Raw genomic sequence first — 21,680 nt, 5'->3', positions numbered from 1 at the left:
ACCTTGATTAGCTTACTACCTTCATATAATTATATGGCTCAATATTTTAGGTTTTTTTTTACTTTCACCTATCTATTTTTCATTAAATTTAGATGTCCTTATCAAAATTTCATTATTTTTTTTGCTAACTCCTTATCAAAGACATTGGGAGTAATATAATGATACTCTTTAATGGAGGTCATGGCTATTATTCTCATGTCCAAAATTTCAATGTTACAATTGTAACACATTTTTTTTATGGGACCTCTCTAAAGACTGATATTATTTAAGAAAAGATTTTAATTAATTATATAACATATTTTATATTTCTTATAACATATTTTATATTTCTTCATGGAACCACTGCTTAAAAATCAATCTTGAAATAACTCCATAAGACCCCAATCTTACAAATATTATTTCTCAATCTAGTAACTTTTCTATTATTAAAATTGATAAATTATTAAGCAATTTATATTATTTAAAAAATTATTAAATAAAAAACTCAAAAATATTTATTTTAAACAATTTAAATATCTCACAAAATTTTGAGAGTTAAATAAATTAAAAGAAATAGTTTTTAAATTATGTTGTTTTAGATACGTTCACATTCTTTGACTTTTTAATAAATTTTAAAATTGACCTAAAAACTATGTATTTAACTTTTTTATTACTATGTATTAACATTATTTTAAAGTTTTTAATAAATTAGAAAAAATATCTATGAGAGATGCAAATGATCAAAAAATTTATATAATTTGTTTATTTTGCTAAGTCTTGCTTAACTGAAAATTTGTACAAAATGCCACTACAATAATTTATCTCTTTTATATTATTTTATCAAAAACTTACATCTCTCTTAACTTCACTTATTTATGTCATTAATGACCACTCTTGATAACTTTACTCAATAACCTACTATACCTCTTTTAATTTAAATCCTAGTTTCATTTCACAATCTATTACCTATTTATCTTTTGCAACTTTGAAGATAGGTCTTCTATTAGTTTAAAACCCTAGTTTTATTTGATAATATGTTATTTATCCATTTCTGCAAAATTGAAGATAGGTCAATTTTTTAGGTTAAGTATTGTTTATAAAACAAACCAAAAGCAAAGACCCATTGCAATTCACAACATTTTAAAGATCTTTGAATGTCTATTTAAAGAATTCATAACAATTCAATGAGCCACTATTCACACATCCTCCTAAATTACTGCATACATAGTTGTTTTTACACTTCTATTAAACAAAAAATGTCTTATTTTTAATACTTCAATCTTCCAAACTAAGAAACAACATTTCATATAAAAGCATAACACAAAACCATTAAACAAAAAATAATTTCAAACCTTAAGCAAGAAAAGATTAGGCATGCCAAACCCTAAGCCAAAGTAGAAAATAAATCCAAGTCCATTGTGTAAGTTGTGTCAATCAAAACCTATTGAGATATAAATAGCATCAATAAATTTTAATGTATGAGTACTTTCAGTTTAGTTTATAATCAATAAGAAAAAAATATTATCAAGTAAATGTGAAGTGCGTTTAGTCTATTGAAGTGGAACTCCTAAAATAAATTCAACAACATAAGAAGCAATAAAATCTTAAATAAGGTAAAATTTGACTGACATAGTTGTAGAATGAAGTTCTAAATTGGGCATAGAGTATTTAAATTTCATAATGTATGTAACGTTCTATACTAATTATCTCAATTCTTGAGAGAGAGAGAGTAGGTGAGATGGAGTGAATAAAAGAAACATAGAGATAATGATATATAGATAGAGAGATAGAGAGAGAGAGAGAGAGAGAGAGAGTAGGTGAGATGGAGTGAATAAAAGAAACGTAGAGATAATGATATATAGATAGAGAGAGGGAGAGGTAGAGATGAGAATATAGAGATAGAGGGAGAAAGAAAGAGATAAAGGAGATAATAGAGATGAAGAGAGAGGGTGGGAAATAGAGATAGAGATAGAGATAGGAAGGGAGAAACAAGGAGTGTGTGTGAAAGTATGAGAGATATTGAGATAGAGATGGGGAGGAGTAACAAGGAGCGTGTGAGAAATATGTAGAGAGATAGATAGAGGATAGAGAAATAAAGAGATATAAAAAGAGGGAGTAACACACACACACACACACACACACACACACACATGCACAAAGAGGTAAAGAGTGATGGAAAGATAATATAATTGTTCTACAATAAATTAAAAAAAAATTTGTTCATCTGTAGTTGAAGTGGTATAGTTGCTTTTGATTAGATCATACCAGCGAAACCACATTTTTGAGTGCCTCATCTTCAGATATGTTTGGCAATTATTACACCCTTATATCCCCTTGTGTCGTCTATCTCGATCAACCATACTTAGGCAACACCTTATTTCTCCAATATCTAGGATTGCCAGTTGAGACTCCTTATCTCTCCATGGGACAACGTGCTCTCCTTACCTCTCCACTGGTTCTAACACAAAAGTTGGCACTCCACTACGTTGGGCTAGCCGACCACATCTTCTCTCTCCCTGAGCACCAATGATGGCATCCCTCCTCTCCTGCTCGATTGTGGCCACCATGAACTTGGGGCGCTCTACCTCTTGTTGCGCCAGGTCTACTTCACCTCCTTGGGGTGCGGAGCTACTTTGTAAGCAGTTGATCGACTGCGCCACTACTGCCTTGAGCACTCCTCCATGCAGAGGATTAGTGTGAGTTGAACTCACGAGCTTCTCAATGGGAGGCTCGTGACTTAACTATCACATTGCAGGGTCATCCTCACAATAAATTAAAATTTTAATAAGATATAAATTATAAATTAAATTAATTTAAATAATTTTTAATTATTATTTGTTATTTTTTTAAAAGACATTAATATTAAATAATAAATTTTAAACTTAAATTTAAAATAGAATAAACTAAATGCAAAGTCAAAATATATTAAAATCTAAATATTAATAAAGAGTAATAATTTAAAAATTTATAATAAATAATAGATATTTTTAAATGAAAAATAATTAAATAAAAGAAAACTATTTTTTAATTTATTAGAACTAAAATAATAATAAAACATGTACCTAAAAATATAATTAATAGATTACAAGCAATGTTACCATTAATTGACTTACAATCCAAATCCTAATCTTAAGATTTATTATATCTCAAATGATGCATTATGTAGTTAGTTAGGGTATGTTCTTGCATTATTTAGATCTTATCTTTGAATATTGTATTGTTCCTAATAACTGAACTATAATTTTGCTTATCATATCTCGAATGTTGCATTATGTAGTTAGTTAGGGTATGTTCTCACATTATTAGATTGGATCTTTGGATATAGTATTGTGTCTAATAATTTAACTATAATTGTGGTTTTTTCTCTTTTCAATTAGTTATGTGTGCACCTTGGACTAAAATTAAACCATAAAGTATTATAAGCATTATGATTAAAATTATTATAAATTTGGTATTAATAATAAATATTTTAAGTACTTTTCAATACAGTTCTATTTCTATGTGGGATTAAGTATTATTGGATCTAAAATTATTAATCAAATCACCACAATATGTTTTAAGCTTACTATTAACTCTAAAATTATAATGTTATAATTTTTAAGGTTCATAAACATTTATTATCTAATACAAAAAATTAAAATTGCAATCACACTTTGGTGTGTAATGGGTACATTGAATGGGAGTCAAAGATCGTTTAGGAAAAATTTTAGTGAATTGTTCAATGTGTAATTTTAATTGGTAGGAATTTTAAAAAATGATGATGTTCAGGAATATAACTAGGTTCTATTACTAACAAGATCATGTGTTATATATGTGTGTGTGTGTGTGTGTGTGTGTGTGTGTGTGTGTGTGTGTGTGTGTGTGTGTGGAGAGGGAGGGAGAGGAAAGGAGATAAGAGAGAGAAGTGTATATATGTGTGTGTGTGTGTGTGTGTGTGTGTGTGTGTGTGTGTGTGTGTGTGTGTGTGTGTGTGGAGAGGGAGGGAGAGGAAAGGAGATAAGAGAGAGAAGTGTATATATATGTGTGTGTGTGTGTGTGTGTGTGTGTGTGTGTGTGGAGAGGGAGGGAGAGGAAAGGAGATAAGAGAGAGAAGTAGAGAGATATGACGAGAGAGGGAGAAATAGGGATAAATAGAGGGAGAGATAAGGATAGAAAACATAGATAGAGCAATAAATATAACTTGGAAAATATTGAGAGAGAGGAAGAGAGGGGGGATAGGGGAGATGGAGACATAAAAAGATAAATATATGAGAACCGATATATAGAGAGTAGGAGCGATGGAGTGAATAAAAGAGAGATAGAGATAATGAGATATAGATAAATATAGAGAGGGAGAGATGGGAAGATAGATCTAGAGGCATAAAGAGAGAGATAATGCAGGTAATAGAGAGAAGAAGAGAGGGGGGGAGAGATATAGATAGACATAAATATAGAGATAGAGATAGGGAGGGAGAAACAAGGAGCATGTGTGAAAATGTGAGACACATTGAGATAGATATGGGTAGGAGTAAAAAGGATTATGTGAGTGAGAAAGAGAGATAGATAAATAAGGGATAGAGAAATAAAGAGATATAGAAAGAGAGAGTCACACACACACACACACACACACAAGGGGGGAGATAGAGAGGAAGAAGGAGAGGGGAATATAGAGAGATAAAGAGATGACAACATAAATTAAATAATTCAACGATGACTAATTATAATTTTAGAATAAATTTAAACTAAAATTTAGATTTAAAAGCAACTTTCTATTACAATTTTTAAATGATTAGTAAATTAAATATATCAAATACCAAATAGACATATATTAAATAAAAAATATTCTACTTTATTTAAAAAATCACTTTTAACAAGAAAAACAACTTAAAATAAAAAAATTAATTAATTGAGCTTGACAACTAAAGATGCATATAGAAAGTTTCGTAATTGTTTCAAAACCCTATAAATCATGGATCTTAGTAAAACTCATAAGAACCCTTGGACATAATAAAATAAAAAAATTATTTAAAAATAAATCAACAATGACTAATTATATAAATTTAGAATAAGTTAAAACAAACTAACTTTCAATTCTAATTTATTATTTTTGCATCATTTCATATTTGAATTTTTAAATGATTAGTAAATTAAATATATCAAATATCAAATAAATATATGTTAAAAACATTCTATTTTATTTTATTTTTAAACATATTTAATAAAAAATCAACTTCAAATAAAACATTTTCTATTTAATTATTCAAAACATTGTATTTGATCAAATGAAATTATTTATAAACAAAATTCTAACATTTACATTTCAAACGTGTCACATAGATTATACTAATTACGCCGATAGGCGTAACCTACAATGGCACCAAATAGAGATCACTAGATTTGTCAATGTAAGAAAAAAGAAGTGCTTCGTATTCCTATAGTTACGCATTTTAAAATCTCTGTATCCAAGAAGCCACCATGTCACACAGTTCTAACAACTACCTTAACACAATTTTTAGTTTCTTTTTCTTGAGTCGTTTCTCTTTGATGAAGGATATATTTGATTGACAGCGAGTTCCAATGAAACAATCTGGAATTAACGCATGGGAGTGGAGAATTTTAAAAGCTTGGCCGTTACAATTACATGGGTGTTTGTTTGAAGGTGGTGAACAAGATTGAGATATATATCAACTCCCATTCTAGATCTGCAATCGAATTTACCCATTCAATTTGAGACAAGAGAAGATCCAATACAGGTGAACAAATCCTATGTATTCTGAGAATAATTTGTTTTCATTACATTCTATGTATTCAAAAAGAAATTTGTTTGCATTCTGGATGCAGATCGAAATACAGGTTACATTGATAAGGTTGGCATCCTGTTATTGTTATTGTTAGCAGTCTACTTTGGAAACAGGTATGTGGTGGATGGCTTTCTCTGAACGTAGATAAGAATTGCAAAATCGTACTGTTAATCCCCAAAAATATTATAGCCGTTGTAGATTATCTCAATTACTTTTGCTATCTTGGTCATATATAAAGCATGATTTTCTCCATCTCCTACACAAGGAAAAATGATCCACGTGTATTGGTTTTTTATAGCATAACAGAGAAATCAGACCAACGCACAAATAATAAAAACACAGCCTGGGTAGAAAATGATCCGTATAGATTTCTGAGAGCACAATGATTAAATTAGACAACTGAGAAGATAAAACCTATTGAGGCTAAAGAAATGGTGTTTGTAGTCATATGTAAATGTAATATGCCAACACCAGGACATTCAAACATTAATATGAAGGCACTCAAATCCACATGTTTGCAAATATCTGATTGTTGGACATAGGATACTGGTTGTACACCTAGCATCTCTTAGGCACAGCTCAATTGAGGAATGAGGAATTCCTATCTAGCTTGGTAAAAAATTAAATGACCAGTAAGCTATATGTCTTTCTTCATAGTACATACAATCTTAGGCCCCACTAATGCTAACAATGTCATGAAAGATGAGTATTGTCCTTCAAAAGAAATTGTGGAAGTCTCACCAAGGATCCGATTCAGAGCATAAGATATTTTAAAGCATAGTTTCATCAGATTCCCAATGGACATACATCAGTTGTCTGTAGCAGGATAAAGGCCTAACCTCTGTGTACCAGTTGTCTGTAGCAGGATAAAGGCCTAACCTCTGTGTACCTCTGTGTACCTCTGTCTAGTTTCTTTTGGCTCAGGAACACCCGACTCCCATGTTTGGACAACTGATTATGTAAAGTGTATGAGCAATTTGTCATACCCCCTTCAATAACTGACTTTGAATCCCAAATACATCTTCAGAGTCGGCATTGCATACTTGATAGGCACTACTAGGGCTAGTTGGTTGGGGAATGAATGTGTTTGAAACCGTATCTCAAATATGTGTGTGAATGGGAGAGGGGCAATACTATTTCTTGACTTGACTGCCTTCAAATACGTTACGCCTTACCTTACATCCATATAGTCTTATATTATCCAACGGGAATTAAATAAGATGGAGCTATGCTTGGATGGGTTCACTGTGGCTCACTACACGCACTCTCTCCATTTCTTTATTGACTCATTGTTATGAGGTTTGAACTATGAACCTCTCATCTCCTATTTTTATGCATCACCAATAGACCAACCGACTTTCTTGGAATCTATTATTGGCGGTTTCTAATTAACTTCTACACTAAAGATAGTTCATTCTCCAAAATTATGGTTGAGCGGTTTTGAACCTCCGACCTTCTTTAGTCAGAGAACCAGTGATTGCAACTATGCCATGCGATATTTTTGGAGTAAATAGCGGGCTATCTTTGTTTTATCGTTGTAAAAGATCACCCATATAACTAAAAATTATCCGAACCACTATACTGTGAGATTTATCCGCGAGTTGATATAAACTAATTCGCTTTGTTAACACCAAAATCCATAAAAGTCCATTTTTAATAAGGATTGTTTTTGGCTATATTATTAAGCCAATGGGATATCATAGGATTTTGGGGTTTTATTTTTAAGAGATATAGTTTAAAAGTGGGAGATATGGGGATATTATCAAATATTATTGTTTTAACCCCATTTTAGCATGTAAAATTGTATAAAAGGGGGGGTGATTGTTGTAATGGAGGACATTGGAGATTGAAGAGTATTGATAGAAAATTGAAGATTAGAGAAGTGTGAGAGAATTTCTTCTAGAGATTTTGATAGTGAATTGTTTGACTCTGTGCATTGGGAGTTTGAATTCAAGCTTGTTGCACTTGGGAGAGGAATTTTGTAATTCATTATCTTTTGAGGAGACGTGAAATTTGTAACAGGTTGAAGACCTTGTAATCTTTTTCTGGAGCATAATCAAGGATCGGTCACTCTTTTGGAGAGGGACCTGGAGACGTAGCCATATTGGCGAACTCCGTTATCAACTTGTGTTTTGTCTTCTCCCTTCTTTCTCTCTTCTATTCAATTTATCGTTATTTGATTATTACATTTATTTAAGCAGTTTGAATCTAATTTCAAGACCTTGATTTAATCGTTGTATAAGTTAACATTACACGTGCAACAATCATAGATCCTAATATCAGATCACTCATTGTTGAATTCCTCATTGACCCAATCGAGGGAACTGCATCGTTCAATAAAATATTTTTTAACGTTACATATTAAAGTGCCCAATTACTGTGTCCAAACACATATTTAGTTTCATTCGAAGCAATTTGGTGCATTATATAGAGCTTGCAGTGCACATCACCATCTCATGTCATATGGTTGATAAAGAATATGAGGCATTTTATAGAATTTTAAAGTATTTTTTTAATTAAATATTATTGTTGTTATATTATTTTTTAAATGGTAGTTAAGAATTTTGTTCAATTTTTATTACACATAAATTATACTTCCAATGCATAATAGAAGATATTTCACTCTATTCATCTTAAAAGATATTAATGCCGTAATTTTGAATTGATCATGAGATGTCAAATTATTGGATGAAGTGTACTAAGGCTAGCTAAAATTTGAAGCATGATTTAAATTATAGTTCAACCTTAAGTAGCTAAAGAGATATTAATAGTTGGAGTGGAATTACCATTGAAGAGAAAATTGAAGTTATCAAACTTGTCTTACATTTTTATAGGATAAAACTCACAAAAAGAATAATCATGATCTAAAAAATACATATATGGTCCTATTGAATTAAATAACTAGAAGCCCTATTGGAGAAAAACAACAAACTAAAAAAATGCAAAAAAATGATGGAAATGCCTTAGTGCATACTATCGAACTATACTACTCATATATTGACCTCATTTCCATGTTGGATGACTGAGTATGAACAAATGATGGAACCTCTCAAACACATAACACAAAGCTATAAAGAAGAAACATGTAATTAAATACCCACATGGGATGAGGGAGAACAAACCATTCGAAAATAATTTGTGGGAGTAAAATGAGAAAATATGAGACATGAGAGAAATTATCAATATCTCTAATAGAAATAATCTCCTAGGTCTAATATATATGGGACAAGTTATAACCCTAAGCCTAATACTAATCCAATGGTTTGACAAATTATAACACAAATAGCACTAAACCAATTAAACATTCAACATAATTAAACCATAACCTTGAACCTAATCCAACCATAACTCAAACTACAAACCAAATGGAACCCTAACCCTAAACCAAATTGAACATTAAATTAAATTGAACTCTAACTGTAACACTAGAAAAAACTAAATTTTTACTATAAACTCAAATGTGTCATATACCAAATTGAATTTTAATAGTAAGCCAAACTAAATCTAAATCATAAACCAAATCATACCATAACTTTAGCACTAAATCAAATTGAACCCTATCCCTAAATGAAATTGAACCCTTTTCCTAACCCTAAAAAAAGTTGTGCCCTAACCCTAACACTAAACCAAATCAAATCCTAAAGATAAAATTAATCAATATTAAACCAAATTGAACCCTAACTCTATCCCTACCCTAACCTTAAACCAAATTAAATCCTAACCCTAACCCTATACCAAATTGAACCCTAAACATGACACTAAACCAAATTGAACCTTAACTCTAATCCTAACTCAAATAAAATCAAATCCTAACATCGAACTAATTATTTGAACCTTAAACATATACCAAATCGATCCCTAACTCTAATACTACAAACACTAACCCTATACCAAATTGAAATTTAATCCTAACCCTAACTCAAGTCAAATTGAGATTTAACACAAAACTAATTTGAACCTTGACCCTATACCAAATTGATTCCTAACTCTAATACTAGATACCCTAACCATATAGAAAATTGAACACTAAACCAAATTAAACCTTAACCCTAACCCAAATCAAATTGAGCCCTAACACAAAATTGATTTGAATCTTAACCCTAGACCAAATTGATCCCTAACCCTAATATTAGAAACCAATTTGAACTTTAATACTAGACCAAATTGATTCCTAACCCTAAATCAAATTGAACCCAAATCTTGAACCATGTTGAATCATATCTCCTAACACTTAATCAAACCCAACACTAACCCTAAAAAAAATTAAATTGTAACCCTAATAGTGAATAAAAGTGAATCATAACCCTAATCCTAATTTAAGTGTAACCTTAACGTTGAATGTGATTGAACCATAACACTAACTATAAATAAAATTTAACCCTAACACTATACCAAATTGAGTTCTACCCCTAACACTAAAATAAAGTACATTGTAATCTTAAATCAAATTGAACACTAACCCTAAACTAAACTAAACCCAAATCATAAATTAAATTAAATTAAATCCAAATCCTAAACCAAATCAAATTATAACTTTAACACTAAATCAAATCTAACCCTACCCCTAAATGTAATTACCCTAACACTAACTTTGATATAAACCCTAAAAAATAATTGCAACACTAACAAATACTAATCTTAACCATAAACTTAACCCTAACAATTATCGTTATTATAATCCTAGACCCTAACAATAATCCTAAACCTAAATCAAATCCTAACCTTTATCCTATATCCTAATTGTAACCTTAACCTTGAATGAAATTGAGCCATAACACTAATTATTAAAAAAATTGAACCTTAACCCTAGACCAAATTGAGCTCTACCCCTAACACTAAAATAAAATACATTGTAATCTTAAGTCAAATTAAACACTAACCCTAAATTAAACCGAGCCCAAATCATAAACTAAATCAAAATCAAATCCTAAACCAAATCAAACTCTAACTTTAACACTAAACCAAATCTAACCCTAACCCTAACTGTGATTATACTTACACTAACCCTAACTTTTATATAAACCTTAAACATAATTGTACCCTAACAGATACTGACCCTAACCACAAACTTAACCCTAACAATAATCCTTGTTGTAATCATAGACCATAACCCTAACCATAATCCTAGACCTAAACCAAATCATAACCTTAATGCTAAACTTAACCATGATATAAACCCTATCCATTATCATAACTCTAACACTAAACCCTAATCCTAATCATAACCCTAACCCTTACTGTAATTATGCTTACCCTCAACCTAACTTTGATATAAACCCTAAATATGATTGTAATCCTAACAGTAAACCCTAACCCTAACCATAAACTTAACCCTGGCCCTAACCATAACCATAAACTCAACCCTAACCCTACCCCTACCCCTAAACCTAACCCTAACCTTAACCCTAACCCTAACCCTAACAACAATTATAATTGTAATCCTAAATCTTAATTATAACCATAATCCTAAACTTAGACCTAATCCTAACCTTAATTCTAACCCTAACCATGATATAAACCCTAACCATTTTCACGACTCTAACAATAAACCCTAATCCTACCCCTAACCCTAACCCTTACTATAATTATGCTTACCCTAACCCTAACTTTGATATAAATCCTAAACATAATTGTAACCCTAACAGTAAACCCTAACCCTAACCATAAGCTTAACCCTAACCCTAACCATAAGCTTAACCCTAGCACTAAACCCTTACCCTTACCCTAATCCCAATAATCCTAAATCATAATCCTAACCATAACCCTAAACTTAAACCAAATCCTAACCTTGATGCTAACCATAACCATTATCATAGTTCTCTAACCCTAAACCCTAATCGCAATCACAACCCTAACCCTAATCCTTACCATAATGCTAACCATAATCCTAAACCCTCACCCTAACCATAATCCTAAACCTAAACCAAACCCTAACCTTAATACTAACCATAACCCTTACCCTAACAATGATGTAAACCTTAACCCTAACCTAACCATAACCTTAATACTGAAATATTATCCTACAATACTAACACTAATTGTAGTCTAATCTTAAAACCATAACCTAATGTTAACCCTAACCCTAATTGTCCTTGAATCATATTGATAATTAAACTATAACTTGAACTATATTTGAACCCCAACCATAACCAAAAAATTTATCATACAATAGTAACCTTAATTGTAATATAACATTAACCCTAATTGCGCCAAAACCATAATGTTAATTAAATTATACATTGAACGATATTTGAACCCTAACCATAACCTAAAAATTTATCCTACAATAGTAACATTAATCATAAAATAACATAAATTGTAATCCTAATTTAACCCCACCCTTACCCAAGCGTTATCCTACAATACTAACCCTAATTGTAGTGCAACCTTAAACCTAAACATAGTCCTACCTTAATCTAACCCTAAAATTAACTCTAACCTAACCTTAACCCTAAATCCTAACCCTAACCTTACACCTTAACTTTATTCATAACCCAAATCCAATCCCTAGCCCAAAACAAGACCTAACACTAACCATGATGTAAACACTAACCCTAACCATAATCTTAAGCCCTAACCCTAACCCTAACCATGATCTAATTTCAAACCCTAACCATTTTGCCTAACCCTAACCATGATGTAAACCCTAATTATAATCCTAACCCTATGATATAAACCCTAACCCTAGACATAATCCTAACCATAATCCTAAATCCTAAGCCTACCCATATGTAATCTTAACCCTAACCCTAACCCCAACTATGATGTAAACCCTAACTATAACCATAATCCTAACTATAATTATAAACCCTAAACCTAATCATAATTCTATTGCTAACACTAATCCTAACCCTTACTTAGCCATAATGCTAAACTGTAACCTCAACTATAATCCTTAACCACAACCCAAAAACCTAACCCTAGCCATAACCCAAAACCTATCCCTAACCCTAAACATGAACCTGAACATGACCATAGCCCAAACAATAACCCTAACCCTAACCATGATGTAAACCGTTATAATAATCATAATCCTAACCCTAAACATTAACCCAAACTATAACCATAACCCTAAATCTTAAGCCTAACCATAACCTTAACCCTAACCCTAACCATGATGTAAATTCAAGCCCTAACCATTAGCCTAATGTTAACAATGATGAAAACCCTGACTATAATCCTAACCCTAGCCCTCGACATAATCCAAACCATAACCATAAATCCTAAGCCTAACCACAATCTTAACCCTAACCCTAACCATGATGTAAATCCAAACCTTAACCATTAACATAACCCTAACAATGATCTGTAAACCCTAACTATAATACTAACCCTAACCCTAGACATAATCCTAACCATAACTCTAAATCCTTAGCATAACCACAATCTTAACCCCAACCTGAACCCTAACCATGATGTAAATCAAAACCCTAACCATTAACATGACCCTAACAATGACATAAACCCAAACTATAATCCTAACCCTAACCCTAACCCTAGCCCTATGATATAAACCCTAACCGTAGACATAATCCTAGCCATAATCTTAACCCTAACACTAACCCTAACCCTAACCATGATGTAAAGCCAAATCCTAACCATTAGCCTAACCGTCAAAATGATGTAAACCCTAGCTATAATCCTAAGCCTAACCCTTAACACTAACCCTAACCATATGATATAAACCCTAGCCCTAGACATAAATATATTTTCATAACACATTTTGTGCTACTATTTATTTGTAATATACACAATTCTCTAAGATGTTCGACATTCAATAATCATAAATCAAATTATAATCCTAACCCTACCCCTAATTATAATTTTAATCCTAACTCTAACTATAATTATGGTTACACTAATAATAAACCCTAACCATAACCATAAACTTCACCCTAACACTAAAGTCTAACCATAACCCTAACCATAATCCTAAACCTAAAACCCTAACCATTATAATAACCCTAACCCTAACCCTAGAACAATGATGTAAACCTTAACCCTAACACTAAGCCCCAACCCTAACCCTAACGCTACATTAAATAATCATAAATCAAATTATAATTCTAACCCTACCCCCAATTATAATTATAACCCTAACCCTTATTGTAATCCTTAAACCTAACCCTAACCATAATCCTAAACCTAAACCAAACCTAACCTTGATGCTAACTGTAACCATGATATAAACCCTAACCATTATCATAACCTTAACCCTGAAACCTAACCCTAATCATAACCCTAACCCTAACAATGATATAAACCTTGGTCTTGACCATAATAGTAGCCTTAGCCTTAACCCTGACCCTAACAACAATCCTAAATCCTAACTCTAACCATAATTCTAAACCTAAACCAAACCCTAACCGTGATGTGAACCCTAATCGTAGCTCTAACAATGATGTAAACCTTAGCCTTGACCATAATAGTGACCTTAACCCTAACCCTATATGTAACCATATTATTGACCATTAAATAATGTTTTATACTCTCATTAAATAAATTCTAATATATATCTTACATTTTAGTATATGTTTTAATCTTGCAACACATATATATTTATTAAAAATAGTCTAAATGGATATATAAAATTTCATAATAATATTATAATACTATAATATAATTCAATTCAAAAAGAAGATACTATATAATTATATAAAATGCACTAAGAGATATCCTTCTAGAGGTGCCTATTTCAATTTAGGGTATAAAATTGATTAAAAATAGGGGCCTCTAGAAAGATATCTCTCGACGTATTTTATATAGATTAAATTAAAATTTAAGATATATGTGCTAATATAAGATATATTATTAAAAAATATTTTGTTAAAAATATAATAAAAGATAGATTTTTTGTTTTATACAGATTTTTTCCTAGTTAGTAATATTAAAATGTATATTTTAAAATTTGTTTATTATAATTTTTTTTTTAAATTATATAAATTAAGTGTAGATTAGTTTTATATTAAGAATGCTATACAACAAACCTTTGTGAGATTGCTCCTCCTTGTTCTTTCTCTGAATCAATATAAACTCAACGTATTTGTACAATATTCTCCTCATATCATTCAGGCAAACCACAAAATCCTTCTGAAAATGATACAGTGCCTGACAAGGAGATTATTGAAGCCAAAGAGGGCTTTAATCACATTTTGATCCCCCATTATACACAAGCATTTGACATTGGTAAGCGCAACAAACCCGTTTCTCTCCTCAATTTCAAAAGCAGATATTTATGCAAAAGCCCAAATCAAATATTCTTGTAGTTTGCAAGAAAGATGGTACCTTCAAAGACCATTTTCATCAAACCCTCGCAAGTCAGGATGAAAGAAACAAGTAATACTGCTGAAGATAACAACTATGAAGATGAGAATTGTAAATTAATTTGCAAGGTTGTAAACCGATTTAAAAGGGAAACATATGATTCTATTCATCGGTGTCTAGCGATGGCTGGTAGATTTGATGATGCTTATGGAGTTATGAAGGCTATGGAGATGGCCGATTTTGTGGCAGATAACGGTACTTTTAGTCAACTTGTGTTTGGGCTCTGCAAGGATGGGACCTTGGATGAGGCTTGTCGAGTCTTGGATTGGATGAAAGAGCTGGGGTGCACTCCTAATCTCAAGACATGGAATATTTTGATTGATGGGCATTGTAAGGCCAGGGGGATAGATCAAGTGCTTAGTTATTTTGAGTTCCTGGTGGAAAGTGGTGGTTATGCCGACCGTGATGTTCTGGACGCTTTTGTCAAGACTCTCTGTAGTCAAAACAGAATAGAGGATGCCCACAATTTTTTGCGTAAAATGATAAATAAAGGCTTGAAGGTTTGGGCGGGCACATTAGAGGAATTGCTGCAGAAATTGATGAATGCAAAGGGGTTGCAAGATGCCTTAAAACTGCTAGATCTTATGGTGAAGCGGGGTTTTCCAGCCATCGTAGATCCTTTATATAATATTTTTGCTCAGTGTGGGACAGTGGACGGGGCTCTAGATTTCCTGAATAAGTTGACCAGAAACGTCCCTAAGTATGAGGCTGTTAAATTATACTCTAAAATGCTTAATGGATTTTGTGACGTAGGGAAAAAGGCCCAAGCTCAGATATTATTTTCCCGTTCCTTTCCTTATGTTTGAAAGGAAGCCTAAGTGTGGAATAACGCTTCCAAATGTTAAATCTAACACGAGAGATGATGCAGAGATTTCTTACAAACTTTTAAACAATTGCAAATTAGATAAATACATATAAAATCAGATTTCACAAATAAAACCACAACACCAGATTTATATGGGAAAACCTTTTCGAGAAAAAATCCACACTCCAAAAGCTAGACTCAATTGTATTATTCAGCAACAATAATAATTCCAATACAATGTACAAAGCCAATGCTCTTCAAGAGTAGTTACAACAGAGATTTCGAAAATAATTATAGCAGCATTACAATGCCTTCAACTTGTCTCATACAAAACTACCAAGGCATCAACATATTTATAGAACTCATCACAAAGTGATATGTGCACATGGTTTCCAAAACCAACTCCAAAGCACAAGAGGTAAGTTGTGTCACAAGCAACACCTTGCTAATCCAATGACACGTTGCACATAGCAACTTTTGAAGCAACAACACCTATCTCTTCCATAACTGTCATCTTGCCAAATGCAATGTAAGTACAACATAGAAGTTATCATGACCAAATAGGTGCCTTCCTTACCTCACACCACTTGTCAAAAGTGAACTCAAATCATAAATACAAATTGCCAAAATATAACTCTTCATGACTCTTCCACCGAACTAGAAATCGCCATAATCATAATAGGAAATTTTATCATAATCTCAACATAGCAACCTATGACACTAGTTCCCAAAAAAATATTAGGACTTCCAAAGTGGAATGAAAAATAAAACAAATAATTAAATTAGCATGTTTGGACTCTAAGGTTGAGACACCTTAATCCAAACAATGTTTAGCAGAATCCTTATCTTTTATTACTATTTCGATCTGGAGATACTCCAAGTGCAGCTCAGAAGACGAGAAAGACATAAATGCGAAGTTTGAAAATGTTAATGTACTAATCATTAGGGTTTCGAATACAAAATTAACAATTTAACAGTTTAATTGTCCATTTGGGCCTTACCATAGCGGAAATACTACAAAAAATGTAAATGTATTTATAGTACATCTGTAATTCATTTACAGAATAAGAATTTTATCCATTTACAGAATAAGAATTCTGTCGATTTTCAAATTCACATTGGAAAACTAAAAGAAAAGAAATAGTAAGAATGTTTTCTAGCAAAAAACCATTTTCTTATTTTTTTTCATATTGTATCAAATAGGAATAGTGTGGTAAAGGTAATTTAACTTATTACGTTGTAAAGTGAGATAAAAAAAATAGCGTAGAAAAGCTTTTTAGTAGGTTTCCTCCGAGCTTTATGAAGGTTCCATATCCGCATTTTTTTGTAACAAAAAATCGTTTCAATCGATTTTTATGAAAAGAATGACAAAAACAAAAATTCTCTGTTTTTTTGTTTTTGGCTTCTTTAACTGAGAAAGAGTAAAAAAGAGAGTAGTTGAGCATGGACGTAGCAAATGTGCCGAAAGTGCCCTATCAAGGGCCCGAAGAGGAGGAAGCAAACTGGGTCGAATTATATCACCGATTATTTTTTGGTAGATATATTATCCTAGCTAGACCACTCGAAAAACAACCGGCTGATCAAATCATGAAAAGTATGATTTATTTAAACCAAGAAGATCAAACAAAGGATTTTATGTTTTTTCTTCACTGTCGAGGTGGAGGAATGGTACAGGGAGTCGCTGTTTACGATACTATGCAATACGTAACAGGGGATGTATTTACAATAGGCGTCGGGTTAAATGCTTCAATGGGAGCTTTCCTTCTACACGGGGGGACGTTTACTAAACGGGTAATGACCCAAAACACATCAATTATGATCCACCAACCCCATATGTCTCCTTATGATCGTCGCGCCACTTCAATAGAATCAAGCTTCGATTCAGAGTATCTGGGCCTTTTGCGTTCGTATGTTGCGCGAACTTATTTAAGAAGAACAAAGCAAGATTTCGAACTAATTTGTTATCTATTAGAACGAGATATTTATATGACACCAGACCAAGCAGTAGAGTTTGGTCTTATCGACGAAATCGGCGTAGAAGGACTCGGTTTTTCAGATACATTAGATACATTGTTTATTCATGACGATGCTGATGCCCATGATAATAGTTTTGCGAATCGTGCTTTAATGGGTTCTAATATGCAGCGTCAAGCAGTTCCACTTGTTCAACCTGAGAAGTGTATTGTCGGAACTGGATTGGAGGGTCAAGCAGCTCTAGATTCAGGAAGTGTAGCTATAGCTAAGCAAGGGGGAAAAATAAAGTATATTGATGGTGAAAATATCACCATAACTTCATCTGTTGCTCGAAACAATATAGAAACAGAATTGATTCTATATCAACGTTCTAATAGCGATACTTGTATGCATCAAAAACCCCGAGTTCGCCAAGGGGAGTATGTAAAGAGGGGACAAATTATAGCAGACAGTGCAGCTACAGCAGGGGGAGAACTTTCTTTGGGAAAAAACATCTTAGTGGCCTATATGCCATGGGAAGGATACAATTTTGAAGATGCAATACTTATTAGTGAACGTCTGGTATATCAAGACATTTTTACTTCTTTCCAGATCGTAAGATACGAAATTGGAGTTTATTTTACGAACCAGGGCCCTGAAGTAATAACTAGAGAAATACCTCATTTAGATGCTTACTTACTTCGTCATCTGGACGAAAACGGCCTTGTAATGATAGGATCTTGGATAGAAACAGGTGATGTATTAGTAGGTAAATTGATACTGGAAGCAGAAGAAGACTCACTATTAAATACTCCAGAAGGAAAATTATTACAAGCTTTATTTGATATTAAGGCACCTACTGGAAAAGAAAATTGTTTTAGAGTCCCTAAAGGTGTAAAAGGTCGAGTTATCGATGTGAGATGCTTTCAGGAGTTCGAGGAAGACGATTATCTCGGCGATATTGTAGAAAAAGTTCATGTATATATTTTACAAAAACGTAAAATACAAGTAGGCGATAAAGTAGCTGGAAGGCATGGTAATAAAGGTATTATTTCAAAAATTTTGCCCAGGCAAGATATGCCTTATTTACAGAATGGAACACCAGTGGACATGGTATTAAATCCATTAGGGGTACCTTCACGAATGAATGTAGGACAGATCTTTGAATGTTTGCTTGGTTTAGCAGGAAAACTAATGAACAAACATTACAGACTAGCACCTTTTGACGAAAGGTACGAGCGAGAAGCTTCTAGAAAACTAGTCTTCTCTGAGCTTTATAAAGCTAGCGAGCAAACAGCTAATCCATGGGTATTTGAACCTGATCATCCTGGAAAACATAGATTAATTGATGGAAGAACAGGAAAGGTATTTGAACAACCTGTTACAATAGGAATAGCTTATATATCGAAATTGTGCCATCAAGTTGATGACAAAATTCATGCACGTTCCAGTGGACCTTATACACTGGTTACACAACAACCTCTCAAAGGAAAATCCCACCGAGGAGGGCAACGAGTAGGAGAAATGGAAGTTTGGGCTTTACAAGGTTTTGGTGTTGCTTATATCTTACACGAGATGCTTACTTTAAAATCTGACCATATGGATACTCGTGAAAAAATATTTGGTGCCATTTTCAACGGAGAACCAATGCCTAAACCTAGCACTCCTACAGAATCTTTCCGATTGCTCAGTAGAGAACTACGATCTTTAGCTCTAGAATTGAATCATACTATTCTATCTGAGATAGACTTTCAGATAGATAAGAAGGAAGTTTGATCAAAATGAATCAAAATTTATTTTTTATGAGTGACCAGGATAAACACGAACAACTTTCCTGAGTAAAGCTTTTATCAAACCTCAAAATACTCTAAGAGTTCATAAAAATTTTAGCAACCGCCCTTTCTACACCATAAGTCTGAGAAAATCAACATTACATCTTGGAACAAAATTTTAAAAATTTATCAAAATTGACAGATTCTGCAAGAAAATTTGTAACTTTTCCTTGAATGGAGCCACTCCTAGGATGATGACCCAGGGTGGGAGCTAGAATGTGTCGGAGCACACCCACCATGACCTCTACAACTGTGACCACACCCTCTTCCCCAACCCCTTCCTCTATCGTGACCTCAACCACTACCATGGGTACTCTATCCTCGGCCGCTTGGCCTGTCTGCAGATGAGCTGAGGTATTTCCATTTCAGATGGGGGCCTCTTCTTCTGTTTTAGGAATGAAAATGCCATTTAAGATAGCAAAGTCTCTAAATTGTTCCTCCTCATCTGAATCCTCAACAAAGTCTGCAGAAAACTTCCATTTGAGAAATGTGTGAGCAACAACAACATTTGCCCTATGTTTTATGAGGTTTGGACCCTTGAGATCTAAAAGAAAAGGGTAAAAGGTTAATGAGTCTTATGAATTTGAGACTAAAGCAAGATCCCCAATTGTGGAAGCCCCATCCCAAGGAGAGCATACCCTACAAATTTGCCCAAGCCACGCAACAGGTCCGGACCAAAAAGTTGGTTAACCAACTCTTTTACCTCAAGCTTGGGCAATTGATTATCCAAGAGAGAAGCCACAAACCTAGAAGAAATTTGAGTATTATCCCTATAATAATCGTTTATTTCAATATGACCCCTACCCAACACCATTTTGGCTGCCAAGATGACCAATTCATCTGAGGTGTGAAGGATCCTTTTCAATCTATGATCCGTGATTTCCTTAAAATTTGCTTATTTATTCGGGCTTGTTAAAGAGACCAGAAGTGTCAATGCCAAAGCATGAAATTGGGTCTGAAAAAGCTCTGATAATGATTTTGAAGTGCTAGCCATTATAAATGCAAGAGGATTTTTCGCTCACTCAGAACCAAAACGATCCTTTGGAAGAGAGAAATCGACTAGGCAGGAGAGAAAACAAGAAAAGAGAGGCAGCCAAATTGGAACACAAAATTGATGTGATTGATCTTATTAAATGTCGACCATCATTCCCGCAACCAACTTGCCACATTAAATTCATTTATCTTGAGGAAAAATGCCTATCAAATTAGAAGAACTTTGGATAAATCAATTGTCAAGTAGTTGATCACTGCCTTATTATTGGAAGTTTGGCAGACAGATTAATTACCTATAAACTTGCCAATAAGCATAGATGAAGATAGCCCCGCCATTTTGATCATCATTTTGATTCATTTTTTAGAAACTTTAAATGAAGAGGTGACGTGATTTCAAAACCTCAAAAAATTCTCAATGAGAGAGGGACAAGTTAAAAGGTTTTAGATCTCTCTAGATTTTCTCACATAATTCTATAGCTAGATTGATTACCTCCTACCTTATTTGAAATGACCAGGGTAATGAGACAACTCCACTACCAACTCCACATTCTGTGGGACCACATCCATATGCACAATTAGCTAGCGAGAATATTAATGACCGATATCCTTACAACTCAGCTACCAACTCCTCAATTCACAAGACCACATCCATGAGCACAATTAGTTGGCTCCAAGATTATTTTTTCTATAAGCCTCTGAAAGAGTAATCTCGAGAGTTCCTAAATTCAAATTCAAATTTTACATTAGAAAAATGCTTTTGCATGGGAGTGGTTGGGCAACCATAGTAACCATTGAAAATTTGAAATTCAAATTAGTAATGGCGGACAGGCAAACTCCTTAAAATATCAAACCTTGATGAGATAGAATAAATGAGGAGGTTAACCTTCAAATAATGAGAACCTACGATTTACATGGGAAGAAGGGAAATAATTATTCTTATGAATCATATATTCATCCACCCACCAACTAAGATCTATACCTTCTGCCACTGATTTTGAGAGTGAATCAACCTTT

At 33.0% G+C, this 21,680-nt stretch overlaps 2 protein-coding genes across 2 annotated transcripts; both read left to right on the top strand.

The window, feature by feature from the left end:
• The first annotated feature begins 15,205 nt into the window (after nt 1-15,205).
• Nucleotides 15,206-15,889, top strand: LOC131044837 (pentatricopeptide repeat-containing protein At3g48250, chloroplastic-like). Its single transcript, XM_057978284.2, has one exon. The coding sequence runs from the start codon at nt 15,206-15,208 to the stop codon at nt 15,887-15,889; it is 684 nt and encodes a 227-aa protein (XP_057834267.2).
• A 1,664-nt stretch (nt 15,890-17,553) lies between these two features.
• On the top strand, nt 17,554-19,663 carry LOC131057874 (DNA-directed RNA polymerase subunit beta-like). Its single transcript, XM_057992010.2, has one exon. The coding sequence runs from the start codon at nt 17,554-17,556 to the stop codon at nt 19,615-19,617; it is 2,064 nt and encodes a 687-aa protein (XP_057847993.2). The 3' UTR covers nt 19,618-19,663.
• The last annotated feature ends 2,017 nt before the right edge of the window (nt 19,664-21,680 follow it).

This window comes from Cryptomeria japonica, chromosome 1 (genome assembly GCF_030272615.1).
Source record: "Cryptomeria japonica chromosome 1, Sugi_1.0, whole genome shotgun sequence".
NCBI lineage: Eukaryota > Viridiplantae > Streptophyta > Pinopsida > Cupressales > Cupressaceae > Cryptomeria > Cryptomeria japonica.
Note: the sequence above shows the minus strand (reverse complement) of the source record. Positions and strands in the feature narration are given on the sequence as shown.